Genomic DNA, 20,912 nt, shown 5'->3' with positions numbered 1-20,912 from the left:
TTAATATTATGCTCATCATTATTACAACACTTCAGAAATATCATTTTTTCATCCTTATAACTCTAATAACTGCATAGATCTTACCTATTATTTTTAAATATTAAGGATGGTAAATTTTAAACATTTCTAAATTTCATTTACATGTTTTTATCACTCAACTTTTATATTATTTTAATATCTATATAAATTATAAACTTTCAACAAATTGCTTACTATAAGTTCATGACCCTCTTGGCTTCTTCAGTCTTCTGCCTTCAAAAATACAGAATTAAAAACAGCTAGAGTATTTATTTTTAAATCCTGTATTTTTGAAGGCAGAAGACTGAAGGAGAATACTCTAGCTGTTTTTAATATTATGTATTCAACAAAAATATTTTTAAAAAGTTTGTTCGGCACATTGGATTCAGTTTAAACCACTCTATGTCAATCTAAAATTTTCGTTGAAAACAGTGGTTATTAAAAAGTTTAATATATCTGTTTTAGAAAAATGTGGAATCATAGGTAAATAGTAAATACAAATAATATAGGGTACTCACTCTGCTGTATAGTATAGTAGTACCTAACAGGTGTTGAGTGTACTTCAACCAAAGCTTTTGAGTACACTACAGTTAAACTCAAATGTGATCTTATTATCCAAGAGCAAAATCTATAAAGATTATTTATAGTACTTGTTTGATGAGTAATTTGAAGGTCAGTATTACTTAACCCACGACATTGGTGTTGACTGGGTATGGTTGCTTTCAGCTACGTCGCAAGAGGGTCAGCCCTGTTGCGTGCCTTTTGTTGTGGATATGGAGGAGCTTAAGTATCCTATTTGTCTGTAGAACTGGATGGATATGAGAGACAACCTTTGCGGTTTGTACAACCCTTGATCGACCTCCAGCACTTCGGACAATAGACTTCAGACTCACTAATGGATCAATTTTCTTCAGCACTTTGAGCAGATGCTACTACTACCTACATGCAGCAGGAAAGACATTCAAGATACCTATTTTAAACTTGTTAAGTTACAATAAGTAAATAATAATATGAAGTATGATCAATATTGCTCCCTAGATTAGACTGATTGAAGATAATAAATAATATCATATTTTAATTTATCATTAAAGTTAATTGATTTTTTTATAATTATTTCAATTTAGTAAAAACTATAAAAAATTACATTGTATGTACCCCAAACAACAAGGTCTATGGTAGGTAATGTAGTTAAAAACAATTAACATAATTTTCATATAAAAATAAGAAAATGTTAAGATTGCTATGACGATCCTAAGGTAAAAATATTGTATTTAAATCACATAAGGCATCTACATCAGGCCCTATTTTTTAGTGAACCCCGACACAAAGTGTGTAATCCAAAATTTAAAGTGTGCTCTACAGATTCGAGAAGTGTGTACCTACTAAATACTAATAAATAAGACTACTTGCTAGATAGTACAGAATACATTATACACATTTTTCTAACCTAACCCCACAAAGGCTGATGTACATAGACACAAAAATAAAAAGTAAATACATATTATTTTGAAATCAGTAAACTCATTGCTCCACTCAGTATCTGGAAGTAGACATATATATAATTTTTTCAAAACGTTTTTTTATTAATATTGAAATTTGCACAAAAATATTAAACTTTACAATCTAAACAATTTATTTTACAGTAATAATATATATCTATCATCATATTTATAATTTTTACCTATTTATTTTTATTCAAAAAATATCTGTATTTATACATAATAATCATAATAATTTTTTTTAAATAACATTCATCATTAAATAACTAAATATACAAACATAAAAAAGAAATAAATGTATATTATAAATTTCTTTAGACTTATTCACTTATCAATAATTTGAATTAATAATATTCAAAATGTAAAAACAGCATTCTAATAATTAAAATATATTACATTTTTTAAAGCATCTGATCATTTAAATATTAATATGTAACAAAATTTTTATAATTTTTAACTTTTTTTTTATAAAATTATAAATAATTATTATAAAAGTAATTAACTTAATTGTACCGTTTCATTTCAATTGAAAGCAATGAAATTTTAACAAAAAGACAATGGAAGGAAAAAATAAACCTATTTACACAAAAACACTACTTTGGTGTTTTTATTTTAATTTACATTTTAGAAGAAAAATATATATTAATTTTAGTTGAGTAGATTTAAAAAATAATCTATACATTATTATTATCAATTAACATTATAAACATTTATTGGTGTGTAATGTGTATTGCATTTGTTGTGAAATACAACAGTGAATCATACAGGGGGCGGTGGTGGAGGGGGCGGGGGTGGTGGCTGTCTAAAAAACATTGTAGAAAAGTACGCTTGTGATGGAGGACTAAAAAGCTTTGGAGGACCATTGTCATGGACAGCGGCTGATGGTAACAATAAATCCTCTTTCGAGCAAGAATAGAGTTGCTCATCTGAGCGGTGGTAATATGAATCTGAAACAAGCAATTTTAATAAATATAAAATTTATCTACGTATTTTCGTTTATTTGTAATGTATAGAATTATCATTATTACCAAGATGGTGAAAATTTTTATACATAAATTAAGTTGCATGATTAACATTGAATGAAATTAGATGGCGAAAAAAATGATCAACATTAAAATAAAAAATGAAAAACTGACAATCGGTAAATTTAATTTTTTTTGTTTTCATGTTAGAGAAAATTGAATCTTGTTTTAATTCTAGTATCAAACTTTGAAGCTAGAGACTAATTAGAGGTGAAAAGTTAGAAAGTTTCATAAATACAATATAATCTTTATCTTTTTTTTTTTTGAAATATTATAATTCAAGGGTTTAATTCATTTCAAATATCTTACATCGTGAAGACTCAATAGGTGTAGGTATATATTCAGGTGGAGGTGACAATCTTGGATGTCTTTTTGGTAAGTCTTCTGTGATATTGACTCCAAATTGTCTCCTTAACCTATCATTTAGGTTTTCCCATTGTTTTGGTTCTTCTTTGGATATAGTTTTTTCAAATAAAGATGGGGTAGATTGCAATGCCAATTTTGATTCTAATTCAAGTGATTTGGCTATAACTTGTTGAGTAATCTCTTCATAAGCAGCAAGAGTTGTAGTAGGAGATACAGATGGCGATGGTCGAGTGTCACTGACTCCAGAATCAACATCTTTTTCTTTGGCGATTGATGCTTGTGATTCTTTACGCCTTCTGTACTCAGATAATGAAAGCTGAAATACATAATAATAAATGTTTAGTTAATGAGGTTAGTAGAAATTATAATAATCTTAATATAACCTTACCTTTCGTTTGACTGGTGGAGGAGGTGGTGGTGGGGAAGCAGGGGGTTGTTCTTTGACAGGCATAATTTCTTCAATAGATTCTTTTGTAGTCTCATTAGGTTTATTAACTGGCAGACAAACATCAGTAGTATCTGGCTGATTTGAAACTTCATCTTCATGTTTTTTGGATACTGAATCATTTATGTTATTGATTAAAGTTTCTTGGGTTGACTGAGGATTATCATCTGCTTCATTTTTGATGTCAGTCAATATTTTTATATTAGGCTTGGCTTGTGTAGCAGGTTCTGCTGCACTTTCATCATCTGGTTTAAATTCTCCTAAGAATGATTCAACTAGTGCTACTGTGTTAGATGACTTTTGCAAATCAATTAATGGCATACTTTTGTTCTGAAAAAAATTAAATAAGTAAATGTTTAATTTTATTATTTTTTTAAATATTTTATTTACCTCGAATATGGCTAATTTGGAGTCAATTGATGCGATGTTACGTGATGCTTGCTCTACTTCTTCATCTTCAATAACGTCGTCATCAGCAAAATTCATATGTCCTGAGCCAGAAACTGTTGGTGATGGACAATCAGACATAGATTCCCTAGCCATTCTTCGTTTTTTCAATGGACCTACTTGTTGATCCCCATTACTAATTCCACCAACTGAATCTAAAATGAAAATCAATGATTCAAATTCATAATTAAAAAAATATATTTAGATACTATGATCTCTTAAACATAATCTTAAAATAATTAATATTTATCAATACCTTGTTCACTAATAGCTTGTTGTAGCCACCTTTTTTTTGCACAACCTGATTCACCTAGTTTGAAGTCTTCACTTCCAGTTGGAGAATTTCCTTCAGACTTCACCCATGAGTTAACAAAATCCTAAACAATATAAAATTTTAAATAAATAAAAAATTAACTATAAATTAATAATAGAAAATTACTTTTTTTGTATTGGGAAATTTGAAACCTGGAGCCAGTGGTCCAACTGCAGCAGCTACTAACATACATGTGTTAGATAACGGGGCCGGAGGAGTTCCTTCACTACCACTAGCTTCTTCACTATCCATTTTAATGGGAGTATTTAGTAGACTACTGTGTGGTGATCGCCGTAACATAGACCGAGGGATAGATGAATGAGATGGCCTGTGTTGAAAGCGCACTGAAAATTTACAACGGTTCTGAACACGTTTTTTGGTCAATAAACGACCTTTTCTGTCCTCTTCTTCCTCCTCCTCCTCTTCATCATCATCATTGTTATTGTCGTCTTCATCTGATGAACTATTATAGGTACGAGATGAAATTGCAGATACTCTACGTTGAGGTCTGTTTGTTCTTGTTGATTTTGAGCGACTGCTTTTATTAGATGGCCGCTGTTTTCTTCTGTTAAAAAAATAATTATACATGAGACATTTTAATTATTGATTATTAAGCTTGAAAACCTAATACTAGTATAATATTAGCCATTAAGACTAAAATTTAAAGTATCTATGTGTAAATTATGATAGAATAATAATAGAATAAAACATATTATATATTATTACTTACTTCACAACACTTTTCCGAACTCGGTTTCTATTTAGATTATGGGGTGAAGAATTATTGAAAGAATCTGTATCCTTATGTGTCCTTGATTCTTGTTTTCGAGCTTCCTTTTTTTCCATTCTTTCAAAAGCTTTCATTATAGCTACCATTTTTCTTTCTTCCCTAGACTATAAAATTAAATAATGGTTAAAAAATATTTAATGATTTAGATATTACAAAGTGATTACCATCTCATTTAATCTTTTCACCAGTTTATTATCATTGTTATTGGATTTATGATCAGGTTCAGGACTAGTTTCGACTTTTTTGACAGGACTTCTAGGCCTACCCGGTCCATTAGGTTCTTTACTTTTAACAGGTGGAAGAGGTGGTGGTAGTTGTGGAGGTAAAGGTGGCGATTGAGGTGGAGGAGGTGTATCAACCTTAGGTAATGTTCTTTTCATCATTTTCTTAATTGGTTTCTTCAAATTTCTCTGTTGTCTAGTCCTTTTGTTTCTTTGAGGTTTATTTTCATCATCTGAAGAATTACTAACAGTTGGATCTATCAATGGTGAAGAAGAAGAACTTTTTGGTACAACAGGGATAGGAGGTGTAGTTATAGGAGGTATTGGGCTTATCGAAGCTGTACATGTTGATGAATCTCCACAATTACATTGTTTGAATGGAGCTGGAGCTTGGTGATTAATGGTAATTTCAGTATTTTTTTCAATATATCGATTTGCCACTATGTACAAATGTATCGAACCTTTTTCAATATAATGTTTTAGCTAAAAAATTAAAATTAATTAAAAAATGTTTTAATGAATAATTGTGCAATTATTTTACCTCTGCATTTGGTTTACACGAGCGTCTAACAAAACGTGCATCATTACCATATGTACGACAATCAACACAGACTTCTATATCACAATCCGTAGAAAATCGAACCACATAAAAAAATACATAAGGGTCTGTTCGATTGGGTATAGGATCTTTGTATGCTAAAGAGCCAGTCCAAGTAAATTTTCCTCGAACTTCAATTATTGGCTGATTGTTAGTTAATACTGAACTACTGACTAACATCTGTTAAAAATAATTTAGAAATTGACATGAATCTATACTTTAATACATAAAATAAATATAATATACACACTTTTATCCCACTAGGAAGTAAGGAAATTTTTGTCCTACTAATAGGAATCTTTACTGGGGTACGAAGTTCACCACTTGTCACGCTGCCATTTGGTTTAATTGCTGATAAACGAGCACGCAATTCTTGAGAATAATGATTAGTAACTGCTTCTTCATATTTATCAATCCAATTTCGCAACTGATCAACAGGTTGTTCAATATTAGATTTAGTATGTTTGTTTGGTTTGTCAGCTTTAAATGGTTTTGGCTCATCATCAGAAGAATAATCAATCATCTATAATTAATTTAAATATATGAATTATCTAAATATATTGATTTGTATAAATTAAATGTATAATTTACCTTTTTTTTTTGAATTATTTTCTTTTCTTGAATTACTTTCTTTTTTTTGTCCATTGCTGCCATTCGTTTTTTTTCCAATAGCATTTCTTTACGTTTAATTAACATTTTTTTACGCTCTTCAGCCAATGCCTTCTTTTCAGGAGTCATTGAACCTTTTTTCCTTGGACCAGGTGAAGGACCACTTTTCCGACGTTGTTTCATTTGAGATGATGGCAAACCATTTGGCTTTCGTTTAGGAGTGTTTTTTTGTCTGCTCTTATATTTTTTTCTTTTGTTTTGAATATTGGTACGCTCTATTGGCATATCTGCAAAATTAAAATAATACAAATATTGAGTACGTTGTAAACAACATAAAATCGATAGGAATTACAAACACTTTTTAAATAGGATACAGATTACCATATTTTACTTAAGAGGACATGAAATCTGTAGTGTTGTCTCCGTCTTAAAAGTGCATTATATGGTAAATTTTACGTTCAGCAGAACACGAGTAGCTCCGTTGGCTTAAAAATTATAGTGAACTGACTTCTTATAAAATTTAAAGGTAAGATTATTATCTAGAGAACCTCATATGCTTTTAATATTAAATTTAAAGTATATGAGGTTGTCTATATAACAATCATACCTTTAAATTTTATAAGAGGTCAATCACTCTAATTTTTAATCAAACAGAGCTACACGTGTCCTGCTGAACATAAAATTTACTATATAATGCCACTTGTAAGATGAAGATAACACATCCTCTTAATATACATTATTTTATGATAAATTGTATAATATTCTAAGTATTGTACAGCAAGGGAGGGAAGTGAGCTATTATTGCAAGTCATCATTTACCCAAGGCTTTCTCAGAACCACACATACTAATTTATGTCACCCCTCTGTAACCTCTGGGGAAAATGTCTCAATAGATATTAGAATAATTTATAGTATATTTTAAAAAACACTGTTCTCGCTATTCTCAGTATCTAGGTTCACCAAATTGATTTATTATAAACAATATTGGAGTAATTCATAAACCAGTATGTAATTTATACAAAACAATCAATTTACAAAAATTATTGATATATAAGTAAATTATTCAGATTTGGAAAGTAACTTAAACTCACTGTATAGAAGATTTCCACTTTTTAACCCCCTTCAACCTAATAAATGGTTTGCCTAATGTCTGAATGAACAGATTTATTTATAGATTTTATCTATACATATCCATGATATAACAGAAAGACCGGGCAAATAAAAGTTAATACCATATTCCAGCCAGTGAGAGATTGCTAATGGGCAGCAATCAAAACGCGTCCACTCACGGAGATTCTTACACCTAGCCCTGTTGTTGCCATGAGTGGGGAATTTGCGATAGTCATAATTACATAGGGTAGATGAAATTCGGTACAAAACTATCTAACTTGTTCATTCAGATATAAGAAGGAGTAGCATTCTCTTCTCAACTAAAATATACATTCACAAAAGTTAAAGCGTTTTAAATAATTAATTCCAAAAAGTATCTATTTTATTTTTTAAAGCAACTTAAATGAACATTCATACCATTAAAATTAATCTAAAATTAGATTTGCAAATTGACAATTTTGAATTGTTTTAAAAATAAAAATAAATTTGATATTGAAAAAATAAAATAAATTATGTTTTAAGTACTTTACTTATAGCGCAGGCATCTATAAAATATTTTTAAAAATGCATTTTTTTATTAGACTTTATATTAAAATTACTTGAACGATAGTCTATTAACTTAAACGCAATAATATATTTAATTAATTAATTTTAAATATTTAAAACTAATTACCTAGTTCTGAAGAGAGATCAGAGTCACTTGAATGTTGTAAATGTGATGCTGAAGCCATCGCTATTCTTTTAGCCAATTTCATTTGCTGTAAAGCTGCTGCTGCTTCTTTATTAAAAGGCCTTGGTGAACAACGTTCACATAAATATTCTTCCGGCAGATTATTTCTACTCTCCAACACACAATCGACATGTTGCCAAACTCTAATAATCATATTTAATTTAATTTTTAACATTTAAAATAACATGCACACATACAATCAAAAATACTTACAAGCATTTGTCACAGCTTATCATAAAACCATCATCATGTTCCATTTCACTAAAATAAAACAAAATATTGAACCAATTAAACAGCGAAATTTAGTTAAAATAAGTAATAATAAAAAATTGGTTGTTGTCACCATGTTAAAGGTATGTTACATATCATTTATCTTCAGTAATTCTGTTAAACCTTTGCTAGTTTTAAAAATAAAATGTATTTAAATCTTATAACCATACCTAAGGTATGTGAGATTTTCAGTGGTTTATTGGAAGTAATTTTTTGATATTTTAATAATAAAAGTAGTTAATAGTGTGTTAATAATAATACAATTTAAAAATGCACATAATTCTCTTTAACATTAAAACATCAAAATATCTTTAATAAATCACATACACTGTTATTCACTTGAAAGTTGAATAATAGGCAAATTTACTTTAATACTAAAACTAAAAAAGCTAAATGAAAAGTATTGGAATTGTGCACATGAGACAAATATAACTCATGTGGGGAAATTTAAACCATAATGGACTTTTTATAAATAATATATTGCTCAACACACAATAACATTATCTGTAGGTGTATGTAATGCCATCAATGGTCACACATGGGATGCATGATGGGCTTTTTATTATATTTTAATTTTTAAGCGAGTTATAGCGTATTTTAAAATTTAAAATTGTTTTTATATCTAAAAATATTCATAACTCAGTTTAAAATTAAAAAGCCTATGAGATGCCCTTGGTTATGCATTTAATTTTTATAATAGGTTACTTCACTCAAAATTTTAAATTAACGGAGATAATCGTGATCTGCTGAGCGTAAAATTTGCTATGCTACGCACTTGTACGACGAAGACAACACAAGCGGGTGTGGCGTCCTCTTAGTAAAAAAAAAATATGTTTATACACCAAATAAATCGTAATAATTCTCACTACACCACTGAGCTATTTTTAATAAATTATTGAAGTGGTATAGATAAGTTAATACTTAAAACCATATTCACTGAAGGTAGCCAACCAAGTACACAATTTGAGAATTATAAATGACTGCCTGTGGTAACAAGGCAGTCAACATGTTAATAAACATAAGTTTATGACTAAAACAGTTATAATTTTATCTTTTAATTTCCAAAATAGACTAAACTTAGAATAATACAGTATTATTTCAATACAATAGCAACACTTGATAGGTAAATGCAATAATGATAAAATGTACAACATTTATTTATTGATGGAAACTAAACGGTTAAAAAAGGCTTATCTCTATGAGAAATTCATTCATAATAATTTATGTTTAATAATATTTAAACCATTAGTTGTGCAATTTAATCAATAATAAATCCATCAATCATTACAATATTCAATTAACATTAATGAACACTACAAAATTAATATATTAAATGCAAAAAAAACCTAGAGTTCCAGATATAAAACAAATTTGAAAAAACTTGTTTTCCCACTGAATAAAAACTTAGTCTTAATATTCATAAAAGAAAGTTTAGAATTATTCTCAGAAAATGAAATCTTATTCACTAATAGAATATTCTGGAGATTTAAAAACTTACCAAATACATCGTGTCACTGCAGGTTCTTCTGACTTAATATTATCTTTGCCTTCGGCAACAGCCTCTGGTGCTGTATCAGTTTCTTCACCTTGGCCATCGAGATCATGATCGCTAGCGCTCAATTCACTTTCCACTTGAACTTGTGGTTCATGCTTTACCAATGATTGCAATGGTTGCAATGATTGTAAGGATTCAGATGTTGGTATTGGCACATTATTTGGAATACTTACTGACTTTTGGATAACTAAATAAAAATGACAGAATTTAGAAATATATAGTTATTGAATAAGAAAGAATTACATACATTTTAATATAATTATTTATTATTGATTAAATTCATTGTATATTTTTATTTACCTTTATTATTATTATTTACGGCATTGTATTGAGTTTGTGGTGGTATCTGTGAAACTGTAGGTGATACTATACAAGATGGACCAGAAGTAACATTTATTGTAGACGTTAAACCATTAATTTGGTTTGTCCGTTGAGGTGACACTCTTGGAACAATACAATAGTTGTGTTCCACTTTAATTAACTATGAAAAATGTTCATGTAATTATGATTTTCAATTTTATATAACATCTTAATTAAAAGATGAATCAATGACAAATTACTAACCTCTGCAGGTTTTTTTGCATCGTATACTGGTCTATGTTCAGTTACTTCCAATAATTCATCATCACTAGGGCAATGATCTCGTCTTAACGTATGGCTAATAAGAAAATTAATAATATTTAAATTAATTTAATAATTATTTAAAAAAAATTAAAACAGTTTGTATATAGTGTAAACATACTTATGCCGGTTTACTGGCATAACACGAGATCGTTGATTATTTGATTGACGATTACGAGGTGGCATATATGTCATTAACATATGAGGTGTTAAACCAACTCGACTGTAAGGTTGTTGCGGTGAGGCAACTTGAGTTGAAACAAAAACATTTTTTCGAACCGATTCCATTTGAATGGAACTGGTATTTCTCTATTAATAATAAATAAAAAACTGAAATAATAATACTGTGTTTAGGAAATTAAAAGTATTAATTATTACCTGATAAACAGGTATTTGTTTGAAGTGTTGATTTGGTGATAGTATATGATTGGCGCTGGCATGATTGAGCTGCAAAGGGAAACGGTGCATGGTGACTGGTTGATTTGATGTGCGCACCATAGTGGCACGTGCATGGTGATCTTGTGTTTGACTGCGGGATGGTGTCATCTGAACGATGAGACTGGGTCCTGACACATCCTGATTGGACACAGGCCGTCCAACAGGAATGGTCAACTGGCCAGAGACAGCTGGACCACATGGCACGCGACTCGAACCTACAAGAAAGTAAGCGGCGCTTCCCGGTGTCCTGACGTTACCATCCGATTCCATCACCAACTCACTTTAGCTCTATCCTAAAAATTAAAATCTTCATTAAATATATAAAATTACATACAACTAATAATGTTAGGTTAATAGTACATTGTTATTTAAAAGTTATCTAATTAACTTAAGGTAGACAATTTATAGTCATAACTCATAATATATTACCAATTATCTTTATTAACTTATAGTTTAACCAATTCATTTACAATCATTTTAACAGTTATATCATATTAGAATAATAAATAATAAGAATATTATAAGTTTTAGGAAATTTTTACTAAAATACATTGAAAACTTATTATTATCATTATTTTTTGACAAATATATAATTAACTAATTTTTAACGTATACAAAATTATCAAATCAAGAGTATATGATATGCAGCACTTAGAAATAAGCAAATAAAAAAAAACATAATATATCATAGTTTAAAAATAACGATATATTCATAGAATAATATTATACAAATACAATCAATACAATTCCTATTTTTATTTTTTTTTAAATATTTAAATTTATGAAGAAATATTATTACTGAAAACAGATTTAAATGATACATGGTATTAATAGTTGTAGTTAATTATCAGATATTAATAATTTGATGTTTAGGTAATTAAAAGTCAAAACAAATAAAGTTTGAAATTCTAGAATATTTTGAATCTCAAAATAAATAATTGGTAAGTAGTGCATCCTAAAAAGGAAAGTTATTTAAGCACTAGTTATAGTTTAATGAGGGAACTAAGTCTAATTAATAATATTTTGTTTAAATTAAAATGGTTCAAAAGATATCAGTTTTCAAATATTATATTACGTATTTACGTAGCATTTAGGCTATACGAAACTTAATATGCTTTACCTATAATAGTTAGTTGTTGACTAGTAATCAAAAAGTTTTCGGCGAAACATTAACATAATAGGTTGGCAATAAATAATATTGGCGGGAAATCAACACCAAAAATTTGCAGACAAAAATTACTGTTGACAAATCCAACTATATAAATTTTAAACGTTCATGAATATATTTCTTAAAATAGAAAGATATATGATAGTATTCAAGAGGATTGGAAGAATAGAAAAGTAAATAGTGTGAGATAGAGAGGGGTGATAGAGAAAGTGCAAATCAATGTTCGATTCGAAAAAAATAAACTAACAAACAAAAATACACCAAACTCGATTATTAGTTGGTAATAATAATAATATAACGGAAATTTAAATATGACTATGATAACATTAGTCGTGTTTAGAATACTTTCAAATCGCATAAAACGAATATCAATATTTTTTTTTTTATTGCAGTCCATCAATTATTATTTCTGTTAAAACCTCAAAACACAATACAGTGTGTGGTGGGGCAGGGAAGATAATAATATTTCATTATATTCATTATTATTATTATCATCAACTGATGACAGGCAAGGATAGGACGGAGACGTAGTAAGCTAAAGCGAAACAAAAACGCGCCGCTTCGCGGCTATACCGTGGCAAGGCCGAAGCGGCGGTTTACACGGATGGGGCCCATGATGGGGTGCTTTGGGGGGAATGGTAGCCGGCCGGCGGTATGCGTGCGCATCCGACAACGAAGCGACTGAACAACATTATAATAATACATTTATATAATAATATAATATTATAATTGAGTATATTGCCGCGACAATAAGAAAATACTAGCACAACTACCAATGCATTCCGTACCCACTGGTTAAAAAAACTATGATAAAGGAATAAAGGATTATAATGTTTCAATTAATATGAATTCAATTAAGTTATTATCAACATTCAACACCTCAAAATGAGTTGATGTGATATACAAAGAATAATAAATTTATGATTAATAAAAACAAAGTGTGCGAATTTTCAATCTAAGCATTTGATCAACTTTAAAGACTAAAGGCCTTTTGTTCACAGTTAAATATGTAACTGTGGTATAATTCAATAATTGTGTTCAATAATTGTAAAAACCTAATTTTTTGGGTATTGACAAATTTAATGGAAATCTATCAGGTTAAATTATAAACGTAATAGCATTGAGTATAGATATCTATACTCAATGGTAATAGTAATCAGATTAGATAAACCTTGATAGTTTTTTTACAAAGAATTCTTATACTGTGAGTCGTAATGATAGGGAACATATTATTATAATTTTGGCATCGGGAATACGCTTGCACACGTCGGTGCAGTAGAGGTGCTGCAAAATACCCAACTCAGATGCGCGTGCGCATTCGAGCATTCGACTATACCCGGGAATGCAGACCGAGCAGACGACGTGTATCACATTCACAATTCACATTATTATTATTATTATTATTATCACCGCCGTGTATCGTAAGCGCAGCGCCCGCACGCACCAAATGCAGTATTTTTACGCGCGCAGATGGGTAGGGCGTCGTGTTACCGGCCTAGTGTGGCTACCCCCCACTTACAAACGCAACGGAATCCGCCGACGGCCTATCGTGGATTATCGCCCATCGGGGGCACGACAGTGGGATGCACCGTCGGCACCGACGAACAACACTACACGCGCTGTTGTGTGCGCGCGCGCTTCCGAGTTCGGCGAGACTCGCGTGATATGACGGCACCGCACCACCACCACTACTACAGTAACAACGTTCATTTAAGATATAACAGCTTATTACGGGCTACTATCATAGTATCATGGTCGATTATTATTGTTATTATTTTTGTTTGAGGAATCGTAAGTTTGTGGCATAAGATTTCGAGATCCGTGTCTGCAATGCGCGAGGCATTGTTTAAGTGTCTGACCACGTGCAACGAGGTTTCGCCGACAAAAAAGGAAAACGGATGTCGAGAAAAAAAATTGAAGACTAACATCAAATTGACGTTTATCGTTGTATTTGTATCGAGCATACGCGTCTATTCTTTTCCTTCGTTATTTGGGATCGCTTGCAACTTCTTCCATTCTAATTTTTCTACGCTAAAGGTCGGTCGGTAGGCGAAAAATGATCGGCAGACATTGTGCGGCCGGTACCGAATACATTAATATATCATGAAAGAAATATTATAATAATACAGAAAAGTTAATCGAACGCAATAGGACCTTAAAAAAAAGTGTCAAATTACAGTTAGGTTAGGTTTTTTTGGCGGGAAAAAGAAATGCTTAATACATTTTTTATTTGATGATTCCCTATATAGTATATTTTGTATTATTATCACTATTATCATCATCGAATATCATGATGCAGAAAAGATAGAACTTCTACAACGTGTCAATTTTTATCAAAAAAGCAATAACAATGAATAAAAGTAATCTCAAAAACTTGTTATTTATAGAAAATGTATGTAATAATTCTTTTACACATTAGACTAGATTTAACTGATAAATAGGCAATATTAAAAAAGTTTATACACAAAAAGAATAATATTAATGTGACCTATGGATAAGGTTTCATGAACCTAATTAATAATTTATAACCTGTCTAGAACGTTGTTAAATTTCTTTGAATATAAACACCTTAACATAATTGTATAAATAAGTATCTAAAATTGTATTAAAATAGTTCTATCATTATCTAAACAGTTGGTTACAGGACAAAAATGTTAAAATAACTTGAAAATTAAAGTAGTCTTTATATTATCAATAACAAGAACATAAATGGTATTTTTTTTTATCAATTGTAAATTATATTGTTATCTATATAATATTAGTTTTACTATAGATTCTGGAAATATAAAAGCGTGCATCTGCTAGTAATATATTATGTAAATGAGAAAACAACATTGTCAGTCATTGTGATAAAAAAATTAACACTGATAAATAAATACTTAATACTAATTCACCACTTACTTCAGTTTATAGGTGGATGTAAATAATTTTATCTTTAAAAAAGTACAAAGTACCTACATGCTATTGAATATTAATGCTCAAAAAGGTAGTTTTATAAATTTTCCAAAGTTACTCAACAGAACAAGAGAAAAATGGTAAGGTAACATGAATGATAAAAATAAAGAATTTGACTACTTATTAAATAAACATCCTAAACTAAGTTTTACGATACTAAAAATAGATAAACTAATAGAACTAAAATATTTCACTATAGAGATAGACAGGAATATAAAGTTACGATTACACTGTGTTCATTGTTTTTATGTAATATTTTTTTTTAAATAATTAAAATATAATGAAGCTAGAAAATAACTATCAATTAGATATCTGCCAAATTGGATTTATATATAAATTAAAAAACAGCTATTAAAGTGAAAAAAATGGAACACTTAAGAAAAATTATAGGTTTGAATGACTAACTTATTGGGTTATACTATTGTAATTTATGCATTATATAATATAAATAAATAAACTCAATAGAAAAATAAATAATGAAATGGATAAAATGAATGTGTGATTAATAGAAATTTAATTAATAATAGAACGCAGTAAAACTAAAAACTATGCCAAATCAAATACTGAAATAAAATATTAATGTTTTGATGAAATAGATGGATTATTGGAAAGCTATTTACACAATATCATCATGAATAAGCAAAAACTTTTAAAATGTCAAGTAGCAATTTATTGTTCAGAATATGAAAATACAAACTAAAAATTAGCTCCTAACCAATTAAATGACGAAACGCTATAAAACCAATTCTTAAACATTTTTCATCAAACGAAAACCCTACAGTATTGTGTTTGCAACGTTTACTAATTGATGGTGTTAGTACCAAAACAGTGAGACTCATAGGTTGAAAATTGTTCGTGACCACTGGCCTGTAATCCCGGATGAATCGTTAAACGCGAGTGGACAACTTAAATGGACAGATAATCAATATTTGGAAAACGGCGCTAACCGGGAAATAAGTGATAAGCAAAGGTGAATTTAGTGTTAAAATGAAAATACCGCCATTTCAGTTTTCGTCAGATGAAAAATTGCATCGCAAACACCGGTGCCGGGGACCACCGAGTTCCAAGCAAATACTGACGGACGTGTCTTGAGGTTGGACTGTTTTTTCAAACCAACTACATACTGGAAACCCACGAACATTCGAGTAAATGTCAAGTAAATAATTAAATTTGTACATGTACCTGGAACGTAAACATTACGAACGTGTCGGTTTATTGAGTACAGGAAATCTGATTGCGAAGGCCTCGGCCTTTGTCGAACGTAACAGTTGATCGCCGGCGATGTACACTCGGATATTTCGTTTAACATTTAATTTAAAACGCGCACAACGACGTGTTATCGACATGAAAACGTTAAAAAACTATCGTTTAACCTAATCGGCCATCTTGTCCGTGTTCTCGAAGAATAACAAAACATCATCGATTCCGGGGGAACGAACAGGCGTTGGAGTGGGGATGCGCCAGTCCACCGGCGCGGAGCATGGAATGTACGAATGGCGCAGCATTAAATCACTTACTCCATGATATCATTGATTAAATTATCCATGAACGCATTTTCTATCGTCTTTGATAAGCTCAATAAACGTGGCAATTTTGAAAACTTCTAAAATAAATATTATTAAAACATTCATGATTTCAATTTAACTTATGAACGAACAAAACTAAACTACTGCATAAATCTGTTTATTTTAATTTTTCAATCTCAAAAACCGTAATACATAATACAACATACTAATCCAGTATAACTATTTGCCTGTAAGCGTATTCGTAACCTCATAGGATTGGTTAGTTTTGATTTTATCATGGTGGAATAGTACCGATACAATAATTATTCTTCTTCATAAAATTATATCAGATTTATAACACGATAATAATATGATCTTTCAAATTTACTTTTAGTGAAATGTGTAGTTTTGGATTTAAATTGACATACATTTAACCTATATATAAATACAATTTACAAATTAACATTTTTGATTAAGAAATTATATATATGTTTTTATAAATTTAGTAAACTTATTACAACTCTAAGGGCCATTCTTACAATGCTCGGTTAGTGCCTGATAACACTAACCGGAAGAATTTATCATGAGTTAACCGATAGAATTCTACCGGTTAGTCTTAACCGACACTTAACCGGACATTGTAAGAACGGCCCTTAGTCAATTTCATGATTATGATTATAATCGAGTCTTGAGCTTCATTCGCGATTATTTTTCAATACGTTCCTCCCTAACAAGACAATAGTATCTTAGACAATAAAGGATTGTGGATTGCTCTGACTGTATGACCTCTTTTTTCAGTAGAGTATATAAAAATAATTTTTGTGGTGGTCTATAATATATAAAAACTAACAATAATGATATAGCATAAAGTGGCTACTATATATTTAACAGTTGAGACTGTAATTTTGGTAGGGGCTGCAGCCCACTAGCCCCCCCCCCCCCTATATACAGTCTATATTATATTATACTCTAATGTAATTGTTTATGTTTAAACAAGAATCATAAGTCATTATGTATATATTATGCAACCAGTATGTAAAATTTGGATGAATTTTATTATTCATACCATGGGATGTGGATTATATAATATTATTGATTAAATTATTTTTAAGGTTCAGATGTTAGAGAAGCTAAAAAAGTAGAAACATGCAAGGAAATAATGTCAAATATTTAATAAATTATAAATAAATAAATAAATATTGATTAAACTTCAAAATTCACAAAATTTCAAATAATGTGGAAAACTGTTCACATTTTAATATTGTAGGTAGGTACATTGGAATATTAGCACAACAGAGATTAAATGAGCATCACACCCTTGCCTATAAATTAACAGTATACTGAAACGACTAAATAATATTTGGTAATGTATTCAATATTATTATAAAAATTGATAGCTTAAGAAAAAAAATGAATAACTTTATTTTAGAAAAATTTTAATAGGTACCTATGTACACCAAAAAATATGCATTTTTTTTCATAAATTGATCACAATGAGCATGATAAACCATGGCAAAATTTTTAATTTTCAAACTTACGATATTATAGATTTCTTGTTTACTCTGCTGTCTGCTATAAATCAAGAACTTATAGAATATTATGCAAACCCCTACAACTTCCAAACTCTAGTAATGATGATTAAAGTACTAGTTTGATACATTAATTTTATCTTCTACCATCAGTATCAATTTGATGATAATATTACTTTTATTAATAACAGTTTAAGCTACCTACACAGTACGAGACATAATATACTAGTTGACAATCTAGTAAAAAGTGTTCATGCAGACTAAGGATTTATAAAGAAACAATATATTTTTCAGTAAATATATTAAAGTCATACATTTAAAAGATATACAAAATTTGAAGTAAATATTCTGTAGTGTTACTAGAGCATAAATAGCATTATACAGAATCAGTCAAATAATATTAAAAGTTTACTTGACCAAAAATTATTAATTGCTTAATATTACTAATCTTTGTTTTCTGGGCATGTGACTGATAACCACCAAGTATACATATATATTATATAATATACATAAATACATAATTATGTAATATATTATATAAATCATATTTCATAGATATATTAGCTAATAAGTTAATAAGTTGATCAGTCTATGATAAAAATGCACAACAAAGAATTTTGATTAAAAAAATATTGAGTAACTTATTTAAAAATTGTTTTTTTTTCTAAATGTACATGTTTAAGAGTTTATATAAATAAACAATGTAAAGGTAATAAATAATATTAGTAAAATAGTAAAATACATAATGAGATTTAAAAGTTTAAGGTTGTGTATATAAAAAAAAACACCTATAAGTATAAGATCACTATAGGAAATAGTTAAATTTAAAAAGGAACAATATTACAAGTATAAGTTATTTGAACTCATCGTCTTTTCTTCTTGTCTTGTTTTCTTGATCTATGATGAGAATATGGACGTCTAGGTGATGCAAATGTACTACCATCAGAGTCATATTCACTGCCATCACCGTTATCCTAAGATTCAATAAAATGATTCAGTATTTTTTTTATTTAACAAATATGCTTCAACCACCGGGGTTAATGGCGTTTAAAGTTCAGTATCTTTATTTTACGTTTAAGGTAAATTAAATAATGTTTATTACTTCAGTAGTTGATATTACCAACAATAGAGCCATACTTTGAAATATTTTAATGACTAATGTGATAAAAGTAGATTGAGAATTAAAATTAAAACAGAAAATATTGTAAATGTTGTAATAGGAGTTATCACACTGATGAAAAGAAAAGGTGTTTAGAAATTTTGTTAAAAACAAATAAATAGATAATACTTTTTTAAAATTGATTAAGATGGATGATAAAAATTTATAAAAGATTAAATATTTGTCTAGAAAGATGATTAAAAAACATATATTGGAGAAATCTAAAATAAACTTAAACACACTAGTATTTTTTTGGCATGATTTCAACACAATATTGTTATATTGAATAGTTAAGTTTTTTATAGTACAAAAGTACTTTTTTACTAGAGTTTAGTGTATCATCTAAATAATTTTAGAATGGAACTATGATTCTATTGGAATCTACTCATCACATCACTGACTATTAAATCGTTATTTCATCAACTTAAAAATTAATTAATATAAATTATTTTAGCATTATTGATATTTACTTTTGAGTCATTAGATTGATCAGTCAATAAAAATACAGTTGTTATGCATACTAATTGAAAAATAGCAACTAAGTATAAACCATAACGGATTACAGCATCAAATACTTCATCTGATTCTTCCATTGGAAACATGTTGAAAACTAGAAAAAAAAATGAAACAAAAAATATATTATTGTTGTTGTATACATAATTAGGTAAAAGAGATAACATTATTTAATACACTTAAGTAAGATGTATAATTGTATAAAACGTATATATATATTTTTTTAATTTAAGGAAGCAAAATACTAATGATTGAACAGCTTTTGAATACAAGGTTGCTGCAAGTTTGTAAAATAATTTTTTACCAAACACTTAATTATCGTAAAAATCTGAGATTATCAATATTATAGTATTTCTTCTGATGTTAACAATATATTTATAAGTATTTTAGAATAAATGTATACACTTTTCAGACTTAATGTGCTAATGTAACTTATCAGTCATTTATAAATGTATAATGATATTTACTCAGTAAAAATAAAAATATAGAAAATAAATGTTTAATACCTATCAACAGTATCAGCCAAAATGTAGAATATTATAAAAAAAATACTTATTTAAAAATGTTAAATTTCTATTAGAATGTAATAGGCAATTATTGACCATTGACAATTTTCGTATTCTTAATAAAAAAAAAAAATAGTTAATTCTACAATAATTATACTCGGTACGAAATAATTATAGTCGTTCCCGTTCATCAATATAACAACAATAATAAATAACAAATAAAGAAGAAAGAACTAATAAACAATAAAGTAATAACATTAAAAATTGAAATTATTATTGTTATTGATTTTCGTGAACGTGTTATCACGTCTTTTATTCTTGTAATCATAGATAATAAAGATAATAATAATTCTTTATTATCTATGTTGTAATCACGGTTGTAGTCATTGATAATAAATGTTGACATACAAATATACACAGACTTCTATACTTATGTACTATGTTTGTTCTTTGGTACTATTATAGAAGTCTGTGCAAATATACAATCGCATACATTATTTAATGATAATAAGAAAAACATTTACG

At 28.8% G+C, this 20,912-nt stretch overlaps 2 protein-coding genes across 3 annotated transcripts; both read right to left on the bottom strand.

Annotated features, from left to right (window-relative positions):
• Positions 1 to 1,683: 1,683 nt before the first annotated feature.
• On the bottom strand, positions 1,684 to 16,588 carry upSET (SET domain-containing protein upSET). 2 transcript variants are annotated; one of them, XM_015514139.2, is made up of 20 exons: positions 16,358 to 16,588; positions 16,173 to 16,298; positions 10,993 to 11,345; positions 10,736 to 10,923; positions 10,558 to 10,651; positions 10,294 to 10,474; positions 9,937 to 10,180; positions 8,382 to 8,429; positions 8,112 to 8,311; positions 6,311 to 6,615; positions 5,970 to 6,242; positions 5,663 to 5,899; positions 5,065 to 5,604; positions 4,841 to 5,004; positions 4,237 to 4,675; positions 4,054 to 4,174; positions 3,741 to 3,952; positions 3,294 to 3,680; positions 2,849 to 3,221; positions 1,684 to 2,464 (listed from the first exon to the last, which is right to left on the bottom strand). In XM_015514139.2, exons 3-20 carry the CDS (start codon positions 11,320 to 11,322, stop codon positions 2,277 to 2,279), a joined length of 4,524 nt encoding a protein of 1,507 aa, XP_015369625.1. In that variant the 5' UTR covers positions 11,323 to 11,345; positions 16,173 to 16,298; positions 16,358 to 16,588; the 3' UTR covers positions 1,684 to 2,276. The 2 variants fall into 2 exon arrangements, with proteins under 2 accessions (XP_015369625.1, XP_015369624.1); XM_015514138.2 differs by lacking the exon at positions 16,173 to 16,298 and having other exon boundaries at positions 16,358 to 16,587.
• Positions 16,589 to 18,493: 1,905 nt separating this feature from the next.
• On the bottom strand, positions 18,494 to 20,651 carry LOC107165757 (uncharacterized). Its single transcript, XM_015514148.2, has 3 exons — positions 20,388 to 20,651; positions 19,839 to 19,978; positions 18,494 to 19,183 (listed from the first exon to the last, which is right to left on the bottom strand). The coding sequence occupies exons 2-3, from the start codon at positions 19,968 to 19,970 to the stop codon at positions 19,073 to 19,075; spliced, it is 243 nt and encodes an 80-aa protein (XP_015369634.2). The 5' UTR covers positions 19,971 to 19,978; positions 20,388 to 20,651; the 3' UTR covers positions 18,494 to 19,072.
• Positions 20,652 to 20,912: the final 261 nt, after the last annotated feature.

The sequence above is a fragment of the Diuraphis noxia genome, unplaced genomic scaffold, assembly GCF_037042655.1.
Source record: "Diuraphis noxia isolate RWA-SAM2 unplaced genomic scaffold, SU_Dnox_SAM2 contig0005, whole genome shotgun sequence".
In the NCBI taxonomy this organism is placed as follows: Eukaryota; Metazoa; Arthropoda; class Insecta; order Hemiptera; family Aphididae; genus Diuraphis; species Diuraphis noxia.
The sequence above is the reverse complement of the archived record's forward strand: the minus strand, read 5'-3'. Positions and strand labels throughout refer to the sequence as shown.